Below are 24,869 nucleotides of genomic sequence, written 5' to 3'. Positions count from 1 at the left end.
GGAGGCCGGTGCTGCGGCTTACTAGGTTAAACCTCCCCCTGTGGTGCCGGTACTCCAGGTTCTAGTTGCTCCTCTTCCAGGCCAGCTCTCTGCTGTGGTCCAGGAGTGCAGTGGAGGATGGCCCAAGTGCTTGGGCCCTGCACCCCATGGGAGACCAGGAGAAGCACCTGGCTCCTGGCTTCAGATCAGCGCAGCACCAGCCATAGCGGCCATTTGGGGGGTGAACCAACAGAAGGAAGACCTTTCTCTCTGTCTCTCTCTCTCTCTCTCACTGTATAACTGTACCTGTCAAAAAAAAAAAAAAAAGAGTTTGGTAGGGTTCCATCCTGTTCAATATTTTGGAATAGTTTGAAGAGTATTGGAGTTACTGCTTCGAATGTTTGGTGGAATTCAGTAGCAAAACCATCAGGTCATGGACTTGTCCTTAATGGAAGACTTGATTACTGCTTCAGTCTCATTGCTTGTTATGGGTCTATTTAGGTTACCTGTGTCTTCTTGACTAAATCTTTGTAGGTTACATGAATCCAGGAGTTTATCCATTTCTTTGGGTTTTCCAGTTTATTAGCATGTAGTCTTCAGACTAGATTCTTATGATCCTTTATCTTTCAATGGTGTTGGTTGTGCTGTCTCCTTTTTCGTGTCTAATTTTATTTATTTAAGTTTTTTCTCTTTTTTTCTTTGTCTGTCTAGAGGTTTATCTATTTTATCTTCTCAAAAAACAAACTTTTTGTTTTGTTGATCTTTTGTATTTTTTTTGTTTCAATTTCACTTATTTGTGTTGATCCTTATTATTTCTTGCCTCCTGCTTATTTCGGGTTTGCTTTGTTTCTGTTTTTATATCTTCAAGATACATCATTAGATTTTGTTTTTTAAGATTTTATTTATTTATTTGAAAGGCAAATTAACAGAGAGAAAAGGAGATGCAGAGGGAGAGAGAGGTCTTCCGTCCGCTGGTTCACTCCCCAGTTGGCTGCAATGGCCAGAGCTGCGCCGATCTGAAGCCAGGAGCCAGGAGCTTCTTCTGGTCTCCCATGCGGGTGCAGGGCCCAAGGACTTGGGCCATCCTCCACTGCACTCCTGGACCACAGCAGAGAGCTGGATTGGAAGTGGAACGGAGTGCTGGTGCCCATGTGGGATGCCGGCACTGCAGGCAGTGGCTTTACCCGCTACGCCACAGCACTGGCCCTCATGTTAACTTCTCATGCAGGACACCCTTCAGAATTTCTTGTAAGGCTAGTCTGGTGGTGGTGTGTTCAGCTTTTGCTTATCTGGAAAACACTTTGTTTCTCCTTCACTTTTAAAGGATAGCTTCACTGCATATACTCTTGGTTTCAAGTTTTTTTCTTTTAAGACCTTGAATATGTCATCCACTCTCTCTGGCCGGTAGGGTTTCCACTGAGAAGTCTGATGTTAATCTAACTGCCTTTCCTTTATATGTAGCTTGACCCTCTTCTCTTACTGAGTTTCGGATTCTCTCCTTGTCTGACTTTTGGTAGACAATGTGATGACGATGTGCCTTAGAGGAGACGTTTTGCGGTTGAGTCTGCTCAGGGTTCTGGGAGTTTCTCATACCCGGATGCCCGTGTGTCTTTTAGGACCTGGGAGGTTTTCAACTGTTATTTCACTTAGCAGGTTCTCGACTCCTTTCTCCTTCTCTTCTCCTTCAGGGACACTTACAATATGAGTATTTGGTCATTAATGGTATCCCATGTTTCACATAAACTTTCTTCATTCTTCTAAATTATTTTCTCTTTATTTTTGCCCAGTTGGGTTCTTTGAAAATTGCTGTCCTCGAGGTCAGAAAATCCCTTCCACGTGGTCTATGCTGCTGTTACAGCTCTCAGTTGTATTTCTTATTTCGCTGATTGAAGATTTCATCTCCAAGATTTCTGTTTGGTTTTGTCAGTGAGTTCTGTGTCCCCAGTAACGTCCTCCTCATGCCGCTCACTGCTGTGCTCTTTGCTTTAACCCGCCTGTCTGTGTTCGCTTGCATCCCTTTTGAGTTTCCTTTCAGTCGTTATGTTGAATTCTCTATCTATCATTCCATGGATTTCCTTCAGTCCAGGATCTAATGCTAGAGGAGTATTGTGTTCTTTGGGAGGTGCCAAGCTACCTTCTTCATGTCTCCTGTGTCCCCCTGCATCTGATATACACTGCCCTCCTTCGTGGAGTAGCTTCATTGGAGAAAAGTTTATGGTTTTGCTGGAATGCAGGGTATCATTTGGCTTGTTGCTTTGGCTTTGGTTCTAGGTGAGCCAGGAGTATAGTCTCTGAGTGATTTCAATATTTTTTAAAAGATTTATTTATTTATTTATTTATTGGAAAGGCAGAGTTAGAGAGAAAAGGAGACAGAGAGAGAGAGAGAGAGAGAGAGAGAGAAGTCTTCCATCTGTTGATTCGCTCCCCAGATGGCCACAGCAGCCAGAGTTGGGCCAGTCCAAAGCCGGAGCTTCTTCCATGGTCTCCCACATGGGCGCAGGGGCCCAAGGACTTAGGGCATCCTCCACTGCTCTCCCAGGCACATTAGCAGGGAGCTGGATTGGAAGCGGAGCAGCCAGGACTTGAACTGGGGCCCGTATGGGATCCCAGCATTGTAGGTGTCAGCTTTACCCACCATGCTTCAACACCAGCCCAGTTTCTTTTGTCTTAGCCGACATCAGCTGTGTCTGTAAGTGACGCAGTTGTATAATCTGCAGTTCATAGCGATGCAAGTGTGGCATTGAGGTGAACAGGGTTTCCTTAGATGTGCGTCTTTGGTCCACAGAGAGTACGGGGTCAGTCTTCCTGGCACACATGATGTCCAGAGCCTTGTTCTTTGTGCTGAGGGACAGGGTGGCTGCCCCTTGTCCTGTCAGCGAGCCCGAGTGCTGCTGGGGCTGGTGGCACCAGCTGCTGTGTCTCCAGGACTGTGTGATGCAGATACCCTTCCTCGGGTCCCGCCAGGAGAGTCCAACAGGACAGCAGCCCCAGTCCCAGGACTAGCGTCACCCTCAGAGGCTGACGACAAGGTGTACCAGAGACTTCACTCTGCAGGGTGTGGGTCCAGAGAGGTGGATGCAGGCAGGCCTTCCCTGTGCACGGGGTAGATTCCAGTGGACCCGAGGCATTTAGGACAGATTGTTATAGTCCTGGTGTGGCAGGGCATAGTGGGGTCATTACCCACATCTCCAGGGTGGGGGCTGCTTCTAGTGTTAGCTCTCAGAAGCTAAAGTGAAACCCCTAGCTCACATGAGTGTGTGAGCGTAGTTCTGGGGCTGAATTCTTAAAAATGAATTTTTAGCAAAATGTGTGTTTTCTGAAGTCACTTTCTCACAGAAGGACAAAATGACAGTTTGTTCCCTGCCAGCCCCTCCAGGCACAAAGCTGGCATTCTCAAGATGCATTCCAGACTGTGTTCCCAGTGGTCACCCAAGCCACTGACTCCTCCAGCACTTAGGCCGTCTTCAGAGAGCGCGCCCAGTCTCCCGCTGTGGGTGGCCCCATGGATCTAGACTTTGGGTCCAGCCCTGGGAGGCAGAATGCCCTTGCTTTGGGGGCTGCATTTTTCAGCCACTGTCCAGTGGATGGGGGGACAGGTCCTGTCCACCAGAGCCACAGTCCAGAAAGAAGGCCTTGGGCTGTGGTGTGCATCCCCGTGGTGCCTGTGGGGCTTCCTGGTAATCACCCCTGGCCCTTTGGAGAGGGGTTTGGAAGGCGGCCTCCCCAGGGCCAGTCCTCTCGTGGCTGGAGGGAAGAAGACATTGGCTGGGAGGCTCCAGGAAGCAATTAGTAAGTCTGTAACCGAACTCTCATCCATCTCGCTGGCAGGTGGCGGACTGGCTTTCTAATATTAGCTGACAGGTGATGTCACAGAACCTGTCGTGGATCCAGCGGGGGAATCCTCAGCGGAAGATAAATGAGAGAGGGTTGGGGTGTAAACAAAGGTGCCCTCTGGTTGACCTCTGGGTGCCCTCCTGCGGAAACCCCTCCCACCAGAACCAGGGCACCGGGTTCGTGCGTCAGTTATCTTCTCGGCTAGGAGCCTGGTGTGCAGTCTGAAGTGTGTGAATGTACTTAACCTTCAGTAACCTTCCCATTGTTGACTTTAGAGCATACATGTGTAGCTTCTGGCAAGAGGCAGGGAGCTCCTAGAGAACGCGCCAGCCTCCTCAGTGAATGGACTTGCAAGGGGTTGCATTCATTTTTTTTTCCCTGAAAGGAAAGGAAAAAAAACACTGGCAAGAGAGAAGAATTTCTCAAATTTTTTTTTATTAGCTGCAAATGTGAGTACTTGTAAGTAAGGGTCATTGTGGAATCACGGCCTGGAGGGAGCTCTCCGCCAGGGCCACGCCGAGCCTCCTCCAGCACACAGAACAGTTGTGTCTGCAGGTTGCTCCTGGCGTGTTTGTAAGGCACCACTTTATTCTTTTAGTAAATCTGCCTTTTTAACATGCATTTCCAGGATTGCGCCACAATTTGCTGTGTAAGCGTGAGTGAATCAGTTTTTCCTTAAAGAGATCTAAGTTCTGCATCTCTGCGAGTTTCTCTGGGTCACTGTGCACGACCCAGGGCCCCATGCACCATCAGGCCCTGCCAGGGACCAGGCAGCCCTAACGTGGCCAGAGATGATCGGTTTGACCAAGGCTTCCCCGGTGGAAGTGTTGTCCTCGCTTTGGTTCCCGACTCCCTCGCGGGTTGCTCCGAAACCTCTGGTGACGGACTGTGCTGCGTTTGCCCCACAGTACGAGGGGAGCCAGGGGAGCTGTGGCGAGTCTTGGGGACTCCCAGGCAAGGAAGCACCAGGACTAACGTGTGACCCGGTGTGGCAGACGGGCAGCCCTGCACCTGCCGTTTGTTTAATGAATAAACGAAGCCGGTATCTGCTGAACAGCTAACGCGCTAACAGCTAGGCTAGATCATAAAACAGGCGCTCGTAAAGTGCTTTTTCCTACAAGGTGCGGTTAATTAATTTTTTCCGGACTTCTACTTGCTAAGAAAGCGTTCTCAATTCTGAGCTCTTCTATTATGATGTAATTGTAGTGAAAACCAAATCTCTGAACTCCGGCGACATTGGAGGACTTTAATCAGTATATAGGTCTTTGAAAGTGGGAAATGCATAGTTTGAGAAAGCTATGTGTGGATTTCAAAAATTCTTTGTACCAAAACAAGCCTATTTTTAATGCTGGTTTACCACAAGCTTCTCCATGTACCCTGGGATGTCTTAGGCTTTTCCAACAACCTGATGTTGTAGCTCAGGAGACGACTGTTGTGAATGACCAAGTGTAGACACGTCTGGATCCTGAGACGCTGACAGAATGACCTGAGGCACGTTGTGATCCATCTGCGTCATTGTTTTTCAGCTTAAACATTTCTCATTATCCAAGACCCAGAACTCTGTCTTCTAATTTTTTCCTAAAATAGCACCGACATTTTTTATCCCAATTTTCTATATTTACTTTTAGATTATCTCCATTATAGACAGCACTGAAATCAACATTCTTATGCCCAAAGCCTTCCTTCTGTTAGATTATTGTCTTGGGATGAATACACAGGAAAACAGTTACCCAGCCTGAGGCTGAAATGGTTTTGAGGCTCACAGATGGAGCGCATTACCGAATGGTTTGCTGCCAGGGGTCTGAGCGGTTCTCACCAGAACCAGTGTGAGGACACTGACTTCACACACACTGGGTGCTGTTACTCTTTCCAGTAGAGTGGCGTCTCAGTTCAGGTTCTCTGTACCATCGCTAGCAAACAGGAGCTTACTTGGTAACCTCCAGTGTTTTCCCCATTTTCCCTCGGTGCAACCACCATCAGCTAACTCAGGATCCTTGCAAGGCCCGCAGACCCCCCAGTCAACCGGCAGCAATTCCATGGCGGAGGTTCCAGGTGACCTGAAGCCCCCGACCCCAGCCTCCACCCCTCACGGACAGATGACCCCGATGCAAGGTGGAAGGTACGTCCTCACAACCCCGTGGGCCACGCAAAATCAGGATTGGTTAGTCTTTTCATTTTCTGGCACCAACGTCCTAGAAGGAGGAGATGCCTTCTCCCTAGAGTCTATGGACGATGCTGTAGTGTGGATGGTTTCTCGTTTGTAGATCTCGAGACTGTTTTACTGTGTGGACACTGTGCCGTGTCATTAACCGCCATTCTCACATCTCTTCAGAAGCAGTACAATCAGCGTGCACGACCCGTTCTCAGATGTGGGTGATTCGTCCTTCCCCAAACGGAACTCCGTGACGCCGAACGCGCCGTACCAGCAGGGCGTGAGCATGCCAGACATGATGGGCAGGATGCCCTATGAGCCCAACAAGGACCCCTTTGGTGGAATGAGAAAAGGTATGTGCGGAGGGCGTTCGCCTCGCTGTACCCACAGGCAAGCCGCTGCTGGCTCAGCCACCTTTCAGGACCTGGCCCTTGGGGAGGATTTTAGGACCTCCGTGCCTTACTTTCCTCATCTGTAAAATGGGCAAGCAGTAAGGCCTGCCCCCGAGGGTGCTGTGCGGGTTAACGACGGGGGTGCATGCAGAGCCCGTGGAGCGGGGGCCACCCCGCCAGTGTTGCTTGCACTGGCATTGTCACATTAGCGTGAGCATGAGCAGTGCAAGGAACCTCATAGCATATAGGCAGATCCCACACAGTCCTTGCTTTGTGGAATTAACAGACTCTAAGGAGGAAGCAAACAAAAACTAAGTTAAACCGCAACTCTGTAATTAAACATCATGGTTGTTGGGAGAAAGGGAAGAAGGGGTGCGGAGGGCAGTGCCCTCTGGGCTGGGCAGGGGGAGGAAGGGAGGGCTGCTCCCAGGGCAAGAGTGCTGAGTGCCTGTGTGGGGAGGTGGCAGGGGCCACCAGGCGCCCCAGGCTGTCACCTTGGTGGGCGTGCTGGTGGTGTGTGCGTAGCTGTTTCGTAAACTACCAATGCCTGGAGAAGCCACCGTTCGGCTCTGGAGGGTGCACAAAGAGCCCCTCTGCTGGTCTAGGGGAGACACGGTGGATTCAGGCTGGAAACCAGCAGCGGGGAGAGACGCCATCCGAGGGACTGATGGCTGAATGTGGGGCTGATGGGCGAAGGTTAGCACCTGCGCCGTGGACCATGAGGAGGGCGCGAGAGCCTGAGACACGCGGGGTGGTGGGTAGTGGCAGGCAGCTCTAGAGCTGAGCAGAGACCCAGTTGGCCATGATTTTAGAACACTAAGCATAGGGATGGAGCCTACAGCTGTGAGCCAGCTGCCACCACTGAGGAAGTAGCGGAGACTTCCCTGACCCTCAAGGCCAAGTCCATACCCAGGCGGTGGCTGTCCAAGCCATTGTCTTTTTTTTTTTTTTTTTTAATTTATTTACTTGAAAGTCAGAGCTATAAAGAGGGAGAGGCAGAGAGAGAGACAGAAAGAGAGGTCTTCCATCCACTGGCTCACTCCCCAAATGGCCGCAACGGCCAGAACTGAGCAGATCCGAAGCCAGGAGCCAGGAGTTTCTTTCAGGTCTCCCACACAGGTGCAGGGGCCCAAGGACTTGGCCATCTTCTGCTGCTTTCCCAGGCCATAGCGGAGAGCTGGATCGGAAGTGGAGCAGCTGGGACCCGAACTGGCACCCACATGGGATGCCGGCCTGGCAAGCAGCAGCCCTACCTGCTATGCCATTTTCTTTTAACTCTTCCAAGCTCCAAGCAGACACTTGGTGTTTTGCTTTTCAACATTCTTCCAGATGCAGCTGGGTCCTGTGAAATTGAACTGTGATGTGACTATTATAGAAAAATACAGAAAAAATGGTGAATACTTTTATGCAAGCATCCACCCTGCGTCCCCTTACACAACAGCACCTGTGCCGTATTTAGGTGTTGGGATACAGGAATTTCTTGATATATTTTCTGAATGCCAAGAAGTGGAAAGCCCAGAGCCTTCATTTTTATAAGCATTTAGGGCCAATGAAAAATAAAAATAAAGAATCTCAATAACATAAGTATCGGGCCTGTACCATTTAACAGTTGAGACTGATACTATTTCATGTGTATTTCATGTGTTACGTTTCAGGTGACTATTACATGAAGTAGGAGTGTCTCTAATTTTTCCTTTCAGAAGTTTCAAGGCTGCTTATCCCAGTCATGCAGAACACGCAGCAAATCCCTAAGTTCAAAAAGCTTTATAACTAGATGAGGTCGGCGTTTTCTTTCGTGGTGTGAGATGCTACATAGAACATGTTGTTAGGCCATCTGGTGGCTGTACTGCCATTTTTAGACTCGGGAAATATGACAATAACGTGGGAAGATAATTAGTAACACTTGGAAACCTGCCCCCAAGATGTATTGTGGACCACTCTGATACCCCACCTACACGCTGTGTCAGCTAGAGTCGCGTACCTGTTGTTGCTGTCGTCTGCCTGTAACGTTTCCAACAACAAAAATAAACAGGTGCAGGGTGCGGTGCGGTCCTGGGCCAGCCTGCAGGATGCCTGGTGGGTGTGCACCATTGCCCTCAGCACCCAGTACAGTCCCTGGTGTATGTCAGCTCACCTGCTGTCCTACAATATTGGAATATTTGCTACCAAATTAAAGCAAATAAACAAAAAATCCACAGGAAACAGGTTCTCTTACAGCCCTACTCTATCCCTGTTGGAAATGAAGCTTTCCACTCTTCGGTGTACCTTAGCCTGTGGATGAACGTGGTGGCACTCTGTTTTATTTGATGTTTAATGACTGTTGACAACGGGAAGCATGCCGCTGTTGGCCTGAGGTGTGGCAGGTGCAAAGGATGTCACAGGAAGCCGGGGTAGCCTCGCCCTGCCTGCTCCCTACTTCCTCACCTCGCTGGTTGAGGTTGGTTGACTGCAAAGGAGTGGATGCAGTCCTTACACGCTGTTGAGTTAAATCGGTGTATTCTGAACATCTGAATCCTGCACGCTGTTTAGTTGAGTAGATATACCCCTAATGCTCTAGCAACAGACGAGTTGCTCTATGACACCTGGTCGTGATATACGGGGCTGTGGTGTTGTTGAAGTGCTGCTCGGAAGAGCTGCTATAGAATGGTTTTCTGGAAGCCAAAGGCTGAGCACTCTTGACTTACTCAGTATCTCAGTGATCTTTTATGGAGCAGCAAACCAGCCCAGACTCGGTGGCTTTAAACACCAGTGCTTGATCTCCCAGTTCCGTGGTGGGCGGGGTGGCTCGTGACTCGCTGTGTTGACAGCCAGGGCCCCGAGGTGGCTGTCACTGTCTGCTGGCCAGGCTGGGGGCTCTGCTGGAGCTGGGATCTCTCTCGAGTGACTTGCGTCAGCCGGGAGCCCTGCTGGAGTCACCGGCGGGGGCCTCCTCCCTGGACCTCCCCGTGAGCCTCTTGTTGCCCATGCTGTAGTGGGTGGGTCCAAGAAGCAGCACAGGGAGGGGACAGGCCCAGCGGCAAGCACTCACAGCTTTTGCTTGTGTCCCTCTTGCCACAGCCCCCTTGGGTCAGTGCTAGTCACGTGACAAGCCCAGCGTCGTCGTGGGCGAGGACTCTCACGACTGTGAATCTTGGGAGGACTCATGCTTCGTGGGGTTGCCAAAGTACAGGCTCCCATGGGCAGAGTTGGCCAAAGTCGTGCCAGGGTAAAGTCCACACCAGCATGTCCAGGAGAGGGTGGGCTCTCCCCCACAGTGGTCATTTTAATATTTGTCAATCAGATTAGACCCCCAAAACTCTCATAATTCTTTTCATTTGGATTTCTGTAATTAACAGCGAGTTAACACACATTTTACTGTGTTGATTGGCTGTTTATTTTTTTTCCTGGAATGTCTACTTATATGTTTGCCCACTTATTGAGTTGTCTTTTTTTCTGTTTATTTATTTTTGTTTGTTTGTTTGTTTGAGAGGCAGAGTTACAGACAGGGGAAGGGAGATCCAGAAAGAAAAAGAGATCTTCCATCTGCTGATTCACTCCCCAGATGGCTACAATGGCCAGAGCTGGGCCAGTCTGAAGCCAGGAGCCTCTTCCAGGTCTCCCAGGCCATCAGCAGAGAGCTGGATCAGAAGTAGAGCAGGCAGGCCTCAAACTGGCACCCGTATGGGATGCCTACACCACAGGCTGAGGCTTAGCCCACTACAGCACAGCGTCAGCCCTTTTCTGTTGATTTTTAAGAACGCTGTGTTATTAGGGAATTTAAACTACTTAGGGTATGCGACTTGATTTGTCTGTTTTCACACCTGCACACTGGAAAGTAACTGCACAGCCGAGTCTCCCCCAGGCTGACGTGGCAGCACACGGACAGAACAGGTGAAAGAACGTGGCCTGGGGGAAGCCGCCCGCCACGCCGGCCTCCACGTCCACAGCCCTCCCGAGCCTCGTGCCACGCGCCAGCTCACAAAGTGCTGATCAGCTTTTGCCTCACATAACATGAAAGTAACCGTGGGATGAAGAGGCAACAGCACCATTGAAAACTGATATTAAAGTGTTGAATTCGCCTGCAGGCTGGTTTCTGGACTTGGCCCAATTTCCTTCAGGCTCTGAGCTGATGCTCATTTGCATGCGTGACCTAATTGGCACACCACCCTCTGTTAGAAATAGTTGCGTCTCATCCCGTCTTCAGCTATTCTCAACTCCCGGCAGCTTTCCGTACCCTGATGTTGGAGTGCGTGGCGGGTGTCTAAGCTGAAGTCTTTCCTCTTCTTCCTGTGGGGGAGGGGAGCTGACCCGGCATCCGTGTTTCGGGCTGTTTCGCAGCCGCTTCGTGAGTTGCTCTTACTATGCTGGCTTACAGACAAGGAATTGAACTTGGCCATTAGTAATGTACTGGGACAGCAGTGTGTTGGGGCCGCATTCGCTTTCTGTGTCCCGAGTTACCACACAGGTTACAAGCCTGACAGCACAGGTGCGTGATCCTGCAGGGAGGGGCTGGCTCGGAGCCCAGCACCGTGCGCCTGGGGCCGCCCCCAGGGCCTCACAGGCTGAAACCCTCCAAGGGCGTTCGGGTCGGTGGTGGAATTCGGTTCCTGGCAGCAGGAGTCCTCCCGGTGACTGCCCTCTGCCGCCGCCCCTGATACATGATTCTTCAGGACCAGGAGAAGCCACTGACCGCCAGACCCGGATGTACAGGGTACCCTGGAGAAGCCCCCTTGGGGTTAGCACAAAGCCAGCTGACTGGGAACTGTAGCTGCAGCTGCAAATCCCTCCTGCCGTGTCACAAAGCGCACGGGACTGTACCACGGCATGCGAGGGGCAGGAGGGGTCCTTGGGGGCCATCCTGGGATTTGCCTCCGTGGCCCTCATCACTCCAGGCCCGTGCACTCTGGCACACATTTGATCTGCTGTTTTAAGGATCACACACAGGACAAGAGAAGTCACTAGATGGGCCGGGCAACTTTGCACGCGCGTCACCGAGCGCTCTTGTTTCGCTCCCTGCAGTGCCTGGGAGCGGCGAGCCGTTCATGACGCAAGGACAGATGCCCAACAGCAGCATGCAGGACCTGTATAACCAGAGCCCCTCTGGAGCCATGGCCAACCTGGGCATGGGGCAGCGGCAGCAGTTTCCCTACGGAGCCACCTACGATCGAAGGTGAGTGGTTTAGGGAGGGGAAGAGCGAGGATTTACGGGACACCGGGCTCCCCTGTGCACACTGCGGGCCCTGTGGCGGAGTTCCGCTGCTCGCCTAGGGAGTGCTGGGAGCTGCCTCCAGTGGACGAGCGTGCAGGCCCAGGAGGACAACGTTGCCAGGTGCCCAGGTGGCTCTGTGCTTATAAGCAAGCGCTCAGAAGCACACGTTAGGTACGGGGGCCGTCCCAGGGGGTGCCACCTGCCCCCTCCCCCCCCGCCTCTCTGAAGGCCGCTCTGGGGCCACCAGACCCCTGGGCTCTCTCCCTTCCTGCCCCCTGCACGTCTTTGTCAGGGAAGTGCCTGTGCGGCCATAGCCACTCTGGGCTTCCCGCCATCAGGAAAGTTCTTCCAGTATTGCTGTTGCACGCTGGCCCACTCTCACCTGTGAACCTCGTAAGCACAGAGACTGCTTTGCCTGCAGGGACCGTGCCTGAGAAGGCCCAGTGGGGCCCCTCTTGAGGAGGCCATCTGGGTGTAAAATGGGCAAGGCGGGCTGCAGGACTGGTCCCAGCCCACGCCAGTGGGGTGTGAGGGAAGCCGCGCAGTGTCTCAGAGGCCATCGGAAGCTGCTTCCTGCAACAGCAGCTCAGAGTGGGCTCCTGTCCATGAAGAAGACCCCTCCCTGCGCCCGGGCTCACCCCCTGGCCGTCCCAGGGCACTCTCCTGGGGCAGGAGGGCGCTGGCTGTGCACCTGCCTCTCTGCGCAGAGCCGTGCTTAGAGGCCCGGCTGGGACGGGAGGTGTGGTCTTGAAAGAAAACGGTGGGGGCTCTGTACACAGGAGGCCCCTTTTCCAAGCGTGGCCTCCACCGCGTGCAGCAGGCTGCACTGGCCCTCGGAGCCCGAGGGGGCTCACAGCCGCTCGCCACTCATCCCACGGGCTGGGATTGGAGGCGGCGCTCAGTTGGTTTAACACAACATTGGCAGAGGTTGAGAGCTCGCTTTTACCTGCTACACGCGCTCTCTGGCATTTTCTCTGAGCCTGGTTCCTCCGCATGCATAGCCATCCCAGGCTCCAAATGGCAGGGTACCTTGTCATTGTGACTTCAGAACTTCTTCTAATTCTTACCCTGGCCATAATGTGGCAAATATTTATGTGCACGATGCATATTTATTTACACATGCCTGCACTCATCAGTCTGCCATTACATGACAGAGCGTTGTTTACAGGATTGGAGGTTTAGTTAGGTTTGCTTTGTTGTTGAGGGTCCAGGAAAGGCCACTGAATATGTCTTTTTGTTTTGGTTTGCTTTTTGTTTGTTTTGTTTTGTTTTGCTAATGAAATTAGAACGGTGTCACTGGAACATATATTCTTTTTTTTTTAAGTTATTTTATTTTACTTACAAGTCAGAGTTACAAAGAAAGTGCAGAGAGAGGAAGAGAGAGAGAGAGAGATCTTCCATCCACTGGTTCACTCACCAGATGGCTGCAGTGGCCAGTGCTGAGCCAGGCCCAAGTCAGGAGCCAGGAACTCTGTCCAAGTCTGCCACGTGGGTGCCGGGGTCTAAGCACTTGGGCCACCTTCCACCACTTTTCCGAGGCCGGCAGCAGGGAGCTGGATGAAGTGGAACAGCCGGGACAGGAAGCAGTACCCCTATGGGACGCCTGCCACGCCACAACACTGGCCTCGCGACACGTATTCCTGACGTAACTCAAGTAGATATACTTCCTGTCTCTTCTCACTGCTTTCTGGAACATTGTGCGGCCTAGGTTTCAAAGTCATTCTGGCTCTCCCTCATTAGAGATGGACCTCACTGTTAAGTTCTTTTCTGGAAAATGTTACCTGTGATTCAGCTTAAATTTCATCTATGTCAGTTATACTTCTTTCCTCCTATCTATAAGCTTCCTTATATTTTTTTAAATATTCATTTATTTTTACTTGAAAGGCAAAGTAACGGAGAGGGGAAGAGGGAGAGAGAGAGAGAAAGAGAGAAATATCCTCCATCTGCTGGTTTCACTCCCCAGTGGCTGCAACACCCAGGCAGGGCTAAGCCAGGCCGAAGCCAAGAGCCAGGAACCCCATCTGGGTCTCTCACATGGGTGCAGGGGCCCAAGCACTTGCGCCATCCTCTGCTGCCTTCCCAGGTGCATGAGCAGGGAGCTGGATTGGAAGTGGAGCAGCCGGGACTCAAACCAGCAGTCCGTGTGGGATGCTTTACCCCAGTGGCTTTACACAGCACTGGTCCCATAGTTTCCTTCTGTACAGAAGCTTCCTGTACATCTTCTGTGTGATATTTGAAGTCTTTATTTTTTTCTAATTCTCATTCCTTGATAAGTATAGGGGTATGTTCAGTGCAATTATTCCTTCTTAGAAGTTCCAGTTTTACTAACGTTTCAAAATCCCAACTCTGTTGCCCTTATAAAACATTCAGTTTTTGCTGGTGTTTGTGATTTCTCAATTTAATTGAAAAATAAATGTTTTGTTCATTTCCTTTTTAAGACTTAGTAGGTGCACATTTAAGTCACCCCTCACCTTTCCTGCGGCCTTTAGGACACAGGACTTTGCAGGTTTGAATAGTTGTGCCTATACAATCAGTAACGAGCTCAGTATCATTTGAATTTATGTCGGACCCCACCCTAGACATCTTACCTTCACCCCGAGAGAGGGATAAGCAGCAGCAGTGCCGGGGTCTGGGATGTCTAGGACTGCTGCTTTTGAGGCTGAGATTCCGAGCGCTGATTCTTGTTCTGCTAAGGCCTCCCACCCCAGCGCGGCAAGACGCTCCCCAGGTAACTCCAGCAGCGAGGCGGGGCCTCTGCCTAGAGGCTCCGACAAGTGCTTACAGGGCGCCTGCCTGTCCAACCGGTCTGCTCTCCCACCTATTAACCCACAGTCCAACCGGGAGTCTGGCTCTGTTCCCAGAGCGCTTGTCCCCGGGGCCTCTCACCGCCAAAGCGCAGCCCCACGGCTGCCAGCAGGGCCGCGGTCGCGGGGGGCGCACGTCACGGACGGTTCCTGATGCGCTCTGAAGTGACTAACGCTGTCTTTGACTGCCCTGTTCCAGGCATGAACCCTACGGACAGCAGTATCCAGGGCAAGGTCCTCCCTCAGGCCAGCCGCCGTACGCAGGGCACCAGCCCGGCCTCTACCCACAGCAGCCGGTGAGTGGCGTGGGCGGGGACTTCTGGGCTCGCCGTCTCTCTCCTGGAGGCGGGCTACTCCTCCAGGTCTCTAGGAATCTAACAAAGGTGATTGACATTCAGGACGTAGTTCCTGCGGGAAGGCTCTCCTGGGTTTCCGAGTGGGCGAGCTGTGTGTGTCCTGAACCAAATACAGCGCGTCATCAGAAGTTAGGTGCCCTTGACCTTGTAAACAGTGGCAAGGCCAAGTTCGAGTCAAGTGTGCTTGAAACACATCGATGAGAATCAGGGGCACTCGGCCCTCCCCATCTGGCGACCGTAAATATTCAGAAAAAATAATGTGTTCACACTGAACTTGTTCAGGCTTTTCTTCTCATTATTCCCTAAACAACCATGTGCCTGATATTTAGGAATCGGTTTTCTGAGCCATCCAGCAATGGGGGAGTTGGGCACAGGTTCCATGCAGGTGCTGTGCCCTTTTATGTAAGGGACTGGAGCATCCCCAGAGGCTGCTGTCCACGGGGGTCCTGCACCCATGCCCCCTCAGGCCCAGGGGACACCTGAATGCTATGGTGTCAAAGCCATTTTAGAATTGAGATTTGTCGATGTTTTAAAGAGAATACATACAAAAAGAAACTTATATACTAACTGGGTTTTCTAAAATCAGCTGTGAGTTAATTCCTGCGTGTTTTGCCTGATGAGCTAGGTGTGTGCAGCTCAGAGAGGCGTGGCTGTGCCGGAGGCCGCCTGTCACTGCTGCCTGTCTCAGACAGACAGTCGCACCTCCTGCTGTGGCCATTTCTAAACAGCTTTTCAGATCTGAGGCCTCTTGCAACATAGAGGAATTTTTTAAAGCATCTTTTAACCACAAGGTAGTTTTTAAACATTTAGTTTTGAAACCAGCTGATCTTAAACAATTTGCAAGTAAAGCGAAAGGAATCCTAATTAAAGCCCAGCATTTCGCTGCCTCCCATCGGGAGACAGCCCCACGCCTCCCTTCAGCATTGTCCGAGGAGAGTCCCCAAGAGGAGCGTTTAGTGTTGTGCTGGCCTAGCCTCAGAGCCTGGCCCTGTGGGGCATCCGGGCGGGAACCCGTAGGGTGGACCGACCTGTGCTGCAGGAGCTTGTAACCTGTGCCCCAGGAGCTCCGGCTGGGAAATGAGGCCCGGGAGGTCCACCTGAGGCCTTCCGAGCTCCCCCCACCCCACCCCAGCTACATGCCAGTGGGACTGGCCCCTCGGGCCACCAGTGACGTCACAGCGTAGTGTCAGGCTGTAGCCACTGCCCCAGGATTGCAGCCAGAGGCCAGGGCACTGTTCTCCCCAGAAAGCTCCAAGCACCGGAAGACAAGTTCTCCAGCACTGTGGGCACCAGCGGTGGCGTTGGCTGAGCCGAGTCGTGCTCCGTCCACCCCCGACATGGTGTTCCACAGGCTGCCCCTACTCACTCTCGGTGAGCGGGGCTGACGCCCGTAACAGCGTGCCAGTGTGGTTTCTCTTGCTCTGCATTTCAGAACTACAAGCGCCACATGGACGGCATGTACGGGCCGCCAGCCAAGCGCCACGAAAGCGACATGTACAACATGCAGTACGGCGCCCAGCAGCAGGACATGTACAACCAGTACGGGAGCTCCTACTCGGGCCCGGACAGGAGGCCCATCCAGGGCCAGTACCCCTACCCCTACAACAGAGAGCGGATGCAGGGCCCCGGGCAGCTGCAGGCACACGGCATCCCCCCGCAGATGATGGGGGGCCCCATGCAGCCGGCCTCCGGCGAGGGGCCGCAGCAGAACATGTGGGCGGCACGCAACGATATGCCTTATCCCTACCAGAACAGGCAGGGCCCCGGCGGCCCCGCCCAGGCCCCCCCATACCCGGCCATGGGCCGCACGGATGAGATGATGGTACCCGATCAAAGGATCAACCACGAGAGCCAGTGGCCTTCTCACGTCAGCCAACGTCAGCCTTACATGGCGTCTGCAGCCTCCATGCAGCCCATCGCGCGCCCGCCTCAGTCCTCCTACCAGACGCCACCGTCACTGCCAAACCACATCTCCAGGGCGCCCAGCCCGGCCTCCTTCCAGCGCTCCCTGGAGAGCCGCATGTCTCCCAGCAAGTCTCCCTTCCTGCCGTCTATGAAGATGCAGAAGGTCATGCCCACCGTCCCCACGTCCCAGGTGGCCGGGCCGCCCCCCCAGCCACCTCCCATCAGGAGGGAGATCACCTTCCCCCCGGGCTCAGTGGAGGCATCGCAGCCAGTCCTGAAGCAAAGGCGCAAGATTACCTCAAAAGATATCGGTAAGAGTGCCAGGCGGAACCCCAGGTGGGTCAGGAGCTGGGACTCGGGTGCAGGTGCAGGTCCTGTTGAGCCCAAAGGGCTGAGGTTCTGAGGACTGCACGTTACCAGGAGCAACCACTGGAAGCCACTAACCTGAGCTGGGACACTGCCAGAGGAGAACTGGGATTGCAGTGGCATTTTTGGTCCAAGCCAGGGACATAGGAGTCCTGGCTGATGGTGATACTGTGTTTGGGGTTAAAGATTTGACCTCACCCAAGCCACTTCATCTCTGCAGTGCATGCTCACGGGCCCCTGGGAGACTAAGGAAATATCAAGGTGACCCAGAAAGTGTGGGATTTGCTAAGAACAAACAGCGAGTTGTCCCGAGAAAAAGTAGAAGCCTGGGTATGCTATGTAGATGAGTAGATGATATCATCCACAGGATGTGCAGAACTGACAGAGGCCACACAGCCCTGGCAGGAGGGGGCCCCAGGGCTACTCACCGAACGCTGCTGCCGCCGGCTCGGCCTGTGCGGGACTGAGCGGTCTGGAGCAGCTGCAGGTGATGCAGGTTTTCTGCGCCCTCCTGCAGTGCTTTTAACACACCAGGGAAAATAGCAGATCTCAGTTGTATGAGAAAAACAGGTTCTAAAACTCAAAATCACTTAAATCATTTACAGTGATTAGAAAATTGAAGATATTAAGTTAATGATAATCAAGATGTTTTCAACATTGGGCATGTTGAAAAAAAAGGAGGTGTTTTTTTTTTTTTTATGTTTCAGAGTGTTATGGGGAAAGAAAGATATACAACAGACACTGAGCACCTTGTTATAAACAAATAAGTGTGTGTGTGCCTGCAGTTTGTCCATGTGTGTGTATGGATGTTTAAATAAATATCTTTAATTTTTTAAAATTTATTTGTATAGGTTAGATGACCAGTATTTGTCCAACCTAGAAATTTATGTTCCTTATCTTAGAAAGCTTGACATTTTTATTACAAGAAATAGTATGTGCCTATTTAGAAAAAGTTCAAGATACATAACATTAAAATAAAAATGGAAAAGCCGTGGTGCCCCAGCCCCCACCAGAGCACTGGGGGCTCCTGGGACCCCTCCCTGGCCACGAGACCAGAGCTCAGGCCAGCTCTGCCAGGACAGGTCCGCCCATGGCTCAGCCCATGGTCCCGTGATGCCTGCCGGTCTGTTGTCCTGGCCCCATTTACGGCAGACTTTCTACCAAATCATTTTGTTTTCTTCAGTAGCAAGAACAAGGAAAGCAAAACAGACAGCAGCCCTTCTTTGCCACGCTCTTGGCTCAGACCACACCTTGGGAGCCTGAAGCTCAGTGCTAGCCTTTGTCAGCAGCAAGTGTGAGGGAGGAGCCCAGGAAGGGAAGCAGCAGCGTGGCCAGAGCGGCCTTGAACCTGAGTGTGTGCTGGTGTGGAATTAAATGTCGCTTTTATACCCTGCACACTTGCCGGTCTCCCAAAGACACTGCCCCAGGGCCCCAGGAGTGGAGAAGGCCACGAAGAGCAGGGCTGGCTTAATGGTTCAGCCGACGCATGCCTACAGTCCCCGCTGGGGTCGGAAAGCAAGAAACAGGCGATGAGAGAGCAGCGATTGTGCTCAGCCACTTCTGACCCGGAAGCACTTTGGCTCATGTTTAACCAGCAAAGCCAGAGGATCCTAACCAGCCCCACTGCACTGTTCAGCTCATCCCCTCGTCTTACAACCTAAACACAACCACGGTTGGTCAGCGGCCCTCGGAGCATTGCACGGAGTCCGTGTTCAGCCCTCTCTGCCCCGCTGCTACTTCCTGTCTGACTTGCTCCTCCTTTGCCGTTTGCAGCTACTCCCGAGGCGTGGCGTGTGATGATGTCCCTTAAGTCGGGTCTTCTGGCAGAAAGCACCTGGGCTCTGGACACCATCAACATCCTTCTCTACGATGACAGCACCGTTGCTACTTTCAATCTCTCCCAGGTGAGCTTCGCCAACACATAGAACACAGGACCCGTAAGTCGTGTGGAACGCCGGGGTGTGTGCCCCAGTGGACGGGCACCGACTCGTGCTCAGGCGTGACAGCTGCCCTGGGCCAGCACTGATCAGTCTGCAGTTATCTGGGGAGGTTGAAGGTCCGCCCCTGCTCCCCTGGGATAACTGTGGGTGTGTGTGGAGTAGCTGACAGTAATAAAATTACATTGTTGTTTAGAATGCATAGTAGCAGGCCAGTTGGAGTTCATCACAATGTTAAGTGAAGTTAGCCTTGTGGTGCAGGTAGGAAAGGCAGTGCTCACCATGGAACGTCACCCTGCGTTCCTGGGGGACCTGACGTCTGTCTGCAAATCTTAGAGAAAATGTACAGAATGCCCAGGCGTGCACAGAACGTTCCAGGGAACCCAGGGAAGCTCTCTGTGCCCAGCGTCCCACCAGCACGATGAAGAGCTGGGGCCAGGCCTGTCTCCAGGTCTCATTCCTCCCATCTCTGCCTCCCGGGTGATTTGGACGCTGTCATTTAAACACCTGTTAGCTTGAATGAGCTTCAAGCCCTCCTTTGTTCAAAGCTAGGTTTCAGGCAGCTTCCAGCACAGTAGCTGGAAGAAAAAACAGAGCTGAGGCTTTGCACAGATGTCCAGCAGTCAGCTGGGCTGTGGAGTTTTTTTGTGGGTATTTAGAAATAAAAATGAGGAATGGCTATTTTTCTTGCTTTTGGTGGAAGAAAACTAAAACACCTAATTTCCTTGATTCTACAGAATCTTTTCCTTCATTTTTCTTCTCTCATTTAAGTCCCCCACTGTGGCCCAGAAAGGCAAGTTTTTCATTGAAAGGAAGTATATTAATAAGACCATAAACATTGTACAGCCCTGTGTTAACAGAAAATGAATATATAAAAATATGTATGCGCCCTTTGCTGGAGTAATCAATGTTCATCCTTCTGTTGGATGAACTACTATTGATCACACATTTTCTTTTTTTCTCTTTTCTTTATAAGATTTATTTATTTATTCTAAAGGCAGAGAGAGAGAGACAGAGAGATCTTCCATCGCTGGTTCATTCCCCAAAGCCCACAACAGCCAGGGCTGGGCCAGCCTGAAGCCAGAAGCTTCTTCCAGGTCTCCCACATAGGAGCATGGGGCCCAAATACGTGGGCCGTCTTCCACTGCCTTCCCAGGCCCTTAGCAGGGAGCTGGAGTAGAAGTGGAGCAGCCACGACTCCAGCCAGCACCCAAATGGGAAGGCAGTGCTGCAGGCGGTGGCCTTACCTGCTGTGCCACAGTGCCGGCCCCTCCCACATTTTCATAAACAGAACTGCTTTGGTAGCTTCCCCTTTTCCTGGAGGGGGCGGGGGAGTGCACTTTAAGGGTGAGGGAAGTCCAGGCTCCACCTCTGCCCTTGGACGTGGCTGGGGTTTCCCTACTTCCCAGTGACTGCTCCCGTCCCACTCTCAAGAAACTGACAGTGGGACAGAAAGGTGGGGTTGACATGCCTAACGTCTGTCACTAAAACACCCTTCCAGCACCTGCATGCCGGGGGGAGCTGGAGCGCTCACCTGGAGCGTGTGGGTCTCTTCCCCACGCAGACACTCGCTCGGGGAGCCAGTGCCGGCTCTCCGGAGGCAGTGGTGCGCCCTGCCGCTTTTGTCTTCAGCTAGAGTTGTGCATAATGGAAATGTAAAATCGCGTTTTATGAAACATTCTAATTCATTTATCAGGGACTAAATTGATTTGTTTTTAATTTTCAGTGTTTATGAGCTACTACATTGCTGAAATTATCTTCTCCAAAAGAGATATGGAGAACGTAAATTAGGGTAACCTACGGCACCTGAGATAAAAATAACCATTAAATCCTAAGAATAATAACCATAAAAACCCCAGCAAGCAAGTCTCGGATAAATAATAGAAGAGAACAGAGTCCCTTTGGCTGAAAGCGTCTATGAAATCCACATTCTCACTCTTTTAATAATGTGTGCGTTGCCTCTAAGTCAGAAAAGAAGGTGACGGACGGCCGAGCGCCCCTCCCTGGTAGCACTGGAAAACCCAGCAGGTGTTCGCACGGGTGGGGCAACAGTAAGGAGGCCGCTGCGGGGCGCTAGTGAGAGCTGTGGGTTCTGGAAGTGGGTGCCGCCTGCTGGGGGCTTCCTCTCGTGGCCCAGGCAGAAAGGGCAGGTGTGGCCGGGGGGTCCGCGGGGCTTCTCGCCCGCAGCGTTGCACTCACGTGCCTGTTCTTTCTCCTCCCACCCCACCCCCTCCAGTTGTCGGGATTTCTCGAACTCTTAGTCGAGTACTTTAGAAAATGCCTGATTGACATTTTTGGAATCCTCATGGAATACGAAGTGGGAGACCCCAGCCAGAAAGCACTTGATCACCACGCGGCGAGGAAACAGGACGGCCAGGCGGCGGCGGACGACTCTGGGCGAGAGGAGGCTGAGGCCGACGGCCTGGACGAGGACGAAGACGAGGACGAGGAGGACGAGGAGGACGGTGAGAAGACTGAGCCGGAGGCCAAGGGCAGCCCGGGCCTGAGCGCCCCGGACGCCACCGCAGACCCCAAGGAGAAGCCCAAGCAAGCCAGCAAGTTCGACAAGCTGCCCATCAAGGTCGTCAAGAAGAACAAGCTGTTTGTGGTGGACCGGTCCGACCGGCTGGGGCGCGTGCAGGAGTTCAACAGCGGGCTCCTGCACTGGCAGCTGGGCGGCGGCGACACCACCGAACACATCCAGACTCACTTCGAGAGCAAGATGGAGATTCCGCCCCGCAGGCGCCCGCCGCCCCCTCTGAGCTCCACCGGGAGAAAGAAAGAGCCAGAAGGCAGAGGTGACTGTGACGAGCAGCCGGAGAAGAGCATCATCGCCACCATCGATGACGTCCTGTCCGCTCGGCCGGGGGCGCTCCCCGAAGACACCAACCCCGGGCCCCAGACGGAGAGCGCCAAGTTCCCCTTCGGCATTCAGCAGGCCAAAAGCCACCGGAACATCAGGCTGCTGGAGGACGAGCCCCGGAGCCGGGACGAGACGCCGCTGTGCACCATCGCGCACTGGCAGGACTCGCTGGCCAAGCGCTGCATCTGTGTGTCCAACATCGTCCGGAGCCTGTCCTTCGTGCCTGGCAACGACGCCGAGATGTCCAAACATCCGGGCCTGGTGCTGATCCTGGGGAAGCTGATCCTGCTCCACCACGAGCACCCCGAGCGGAAGCGAGCGCCGCAGACCTACGAGAAGGAGGAGGACGAGGACAAGGGGGTGGCCTGCAGCAAGGACGAGTGGTGGTGGGACTGCCTCGAGGTCCTGCGGGACAACACGCTGGTCACGTTGGCCAACATTTCTGGGCAGCTGGACTTGTCTGCGTACACGGAGAGCATCTGCCTGCCCATCCTGGATGGCTTGCTGCACTGGATGGTGTGCCCGTCCGCCGAGGCACAAGACCCCTTCCCGACGGTGGGACCCAACTCGGTCCTGTCGCCGCAGAGACTCGTGCTGGAGACCCTCTGCAAACTGAGCATCCAGGACAATAACGTGGACCTCATCTTGGCCACGCCGCCGTTTAGTCGTCAGGAGAAATTCTATGCTACGTTAGTTAGGTACGTGGGGGATCGCAAAAACCCAGTCTGTCGAGAGATGTCCATGGCGCTCTTGTCGAACCTTGCCCAAGGGGACGCGCTGGCAGCGAGGGCCATAGCTGTGCAGAAGGGAAGCATTGGGAGCTTGATAAGCTTCCTGGAGGACGGGGTCACGATGGCCCAGTACCAGCAGAGCCAGCACAGCCTCCTGCACATGCAGCCCCCGCCCCTGGAGCCGCCTAGCGTAGACATGATGTGCAGGGCGGCCAAGGCCTTGCTGGCCATGGCCAGAGTGGACGAAAACCGCTCCGAGTTCCTTTTGCACGAGGGCCGGTTGCTGGATATCTCGATATCGGCTGTCCTGAACTCTCTGGTCGCGTCTGTCATCTGTGATGTACTGTTTCAGATCGGGCAGTTATGACATAAGTGAGAAGGCAAGCATGTGTGAGTGAACACTCGAGGGTCGCATAACTGGCTGTTTTCTGTTCTTGTTTATCCAGCGTAGGAAGAAGGAAAAGAGAATCTTTGCTCCTCTGCCCCATTCACTATTTACCAATTGGGAATTAAAGAAATAATTAATTCGAACAGTTATGAAATTAATATTTGCTGTCTGTGTGTATAAGTACATCCTTTTGGGGTTTTTTTATTTCTTTTTTTTAACCAAAGTTGCTGTCTAGTGCATTCAAAGGTCACTTTTTGTTTTTTCACAGATTTTCTTTTTAATGTTCTTTTCCATGTTGTATTGCATTTTTGGGGGGAAGCAAATTGACTTTAAAGACAAAAGTTTTGGCAAAAGATGCTAAGATGGGAAAATTTCACCACACTGAGGCAAAAAAGGGTGAAAAATTATCAATTTGCTATGCGTTTTATTCTTCAAAGGATGGAAAATTTAAAAAAAAAAAAAAAAAGCAACTGCATCCCATCGCCCAAAGCTCTGTGCAATAGAAACTTCTAGAGATTCAGGTACCGGGGCTCACGGAGGTGTCAGTGATCGTCACAGCTGTGAGAGACACCGGCTTCTCCACGGGAAGGTGGTTCCATGAGGCTAGGAGCAAAGCCACGCGTGTCCCAGTGCAGCCTGGGAATGCGTCCCTGGCAGCCATCGACAGGACTTGCTCCCTCCTCGCCGCGCGTCATGCCTGCTGTCTGTCGCCTGGCCTTCCATATGACAGTTCTTCACAATTCCTTTAGTCATTTTTTAAATATTTTTTTTTTACTGCCTCTGGGCTGTGATGTATATAGAAGTTGTACATTAAACATACCCTCATTTTTTTTCTTTTCTTCTTTTTTTTTTTTAGTACAAAGTTTTTAGTTTCTTTTTCATGATGTGGTAACTACGAAGTGATGGTAGATTTAAATAATTTTTTATTTTTATTTTATATATTTTTTCATTAGGGCCATATCTCCAAAAAAAAGAAAAAATACAAAAAATAAAAACAAACAAAAACCACAAAAAAAAAGAGGGTAATGTACAAGTTTCTGTATGTATAAAGTCGTGCTCTATTTCGGGAGAGCAGCTGATCGCAATTCGCTTCATGAATCAAGGTGTGGGAATGGTCGCGTATGGATTGATTTAGAAAATGGTTACCAGTACAGAAAAAAAAAAAAGAAAAAGAAAAAATACAACTAAAAGGAAGAAACACAACTTCAAAGATTTTTCAGTGACGAGAATCCACATTTGTATTCCAAGATAATGTAGTTTAAAAAAAAAAGAAAAAAACTTGATGTAAATTCCTCCTTTTCCTCTGGCTTAATGAATATCATTTATTCAGTATAAAATCTTTATATGTTCCACATGTTAAGAATAAATGTACATTAAATCTTGTTAAGCACTGTGATGGGTGTTCTTGAATACTGTTCTACGCTCCCGAAAGTGGTTCCCTCGTGACCGAGTCACTTGCCGGAAGTAGGGGAGCTACAGCCATCAGGAATCCCCGTGGTCGAAGGCACCCGTAGGGGTTTCCCCACGTCGAGTGGGGAGCAGCAGTCGGCCCTTGTGGCGTGTCTGTCTGAAGCGGTTCACTCTAAGGACATTAAGGTATGCGAGTCAGCGTGCGTGGGAGTGGCCACCAGCCCACTCGGGGTGACACCTGCAGAGCTCACTTGGCCACAGGCAGGACTTGTGCCTTTTCCCAGTAACTCCATGTCAGAGTTCAGTCCAGTCCATGTTTCTTCTGTGTGCCTCCCAGCTATTTCGCATTCAGTTGACCCCACCGCGGGTGATATTTATGTTGTGCGATGTTAACAGGAGTGTGTTCTGTTGTATGTGGATCGCATGGTGCAGAGCCATGAACCGTGTCTCGGTGGTGTTCCTGTGCCCACGGCCCCCTGGTCCTGGTGCATGGTAGCTTTTCAATGCCAGGCACTTTTTCCCGGGTTGGTGACTGTTAAACAACCCGGTTCTCCTAAATTCACT

At 51.9% G+C, this 24,869-nt stretch overlaps 1 protein-coding gene across 21 annotated transcripts in view; it reads left to right on the top strand.

The window, feature by feature from the left end:
• The window catches only part of ARID1B (AT-rich interaction domain 1B), a 449,775-nt gene extending 425,493 nt beyond the window's left edge, over positions 1–24,282 (top strand). For 20 of the 21 annotated variants that reach the window (XM_051855227.2, XM_051855222.2, XM_051855223.2 and 17 more), the window contains 7 exons: positions 5,794–5,932; positions 6,146–6,318; positions 11,356–11,506; positions 14,549–14,645; positions 16,138–16,921; positions 18,750–18,880; positions 21,150–24,282. In XM_051855227.2, the coding sequence (XP_051711187.2) occupies positions 5,794–5,932; positions 6,146–6,318; positions 11,356–11,506; positions 14,549–14,645; positions 16,138–16,921; positions 18,750–18,880; positions 21,150–22,874 (3,200 nt within the window). In that variant the 3' untranslated portion in view covers positions 22,875–24,282. The remainder of the gene's footprint in view (positions 1–5,793; positions 5,933–6,145; positions 6,319–11,355; positions 11,507–14,548; positions 14,646–16,137; positions 16,922–18,749; positions 18,881–21,149) is intronic. The other variant, XM_051855217.2, reaches the window with a different exon arrangement.
• The last annotated feature ends 587 nt before the right edge of the window (positions 24,283–24,869 follow it).

Source organism: Oryctolagus cuniculus, chromosome 5, assembly GCF_964237555.1.
Source record: "Oryctolagus cuniculus chromosome 5, mOryCun1.1, whole genome shotgun sequence".
Lineage (NCBI taxonomy): Eukaryota > Metazoa > Chordata > Mammalia > Lagomorpha > Leporidae > Oryctolagus > Oryctolagus cuniculus.
Note: the sequence above shows the minus strand (reverse complement) of the source record. Positions and strands in the feature narration are given on the sequence as shown.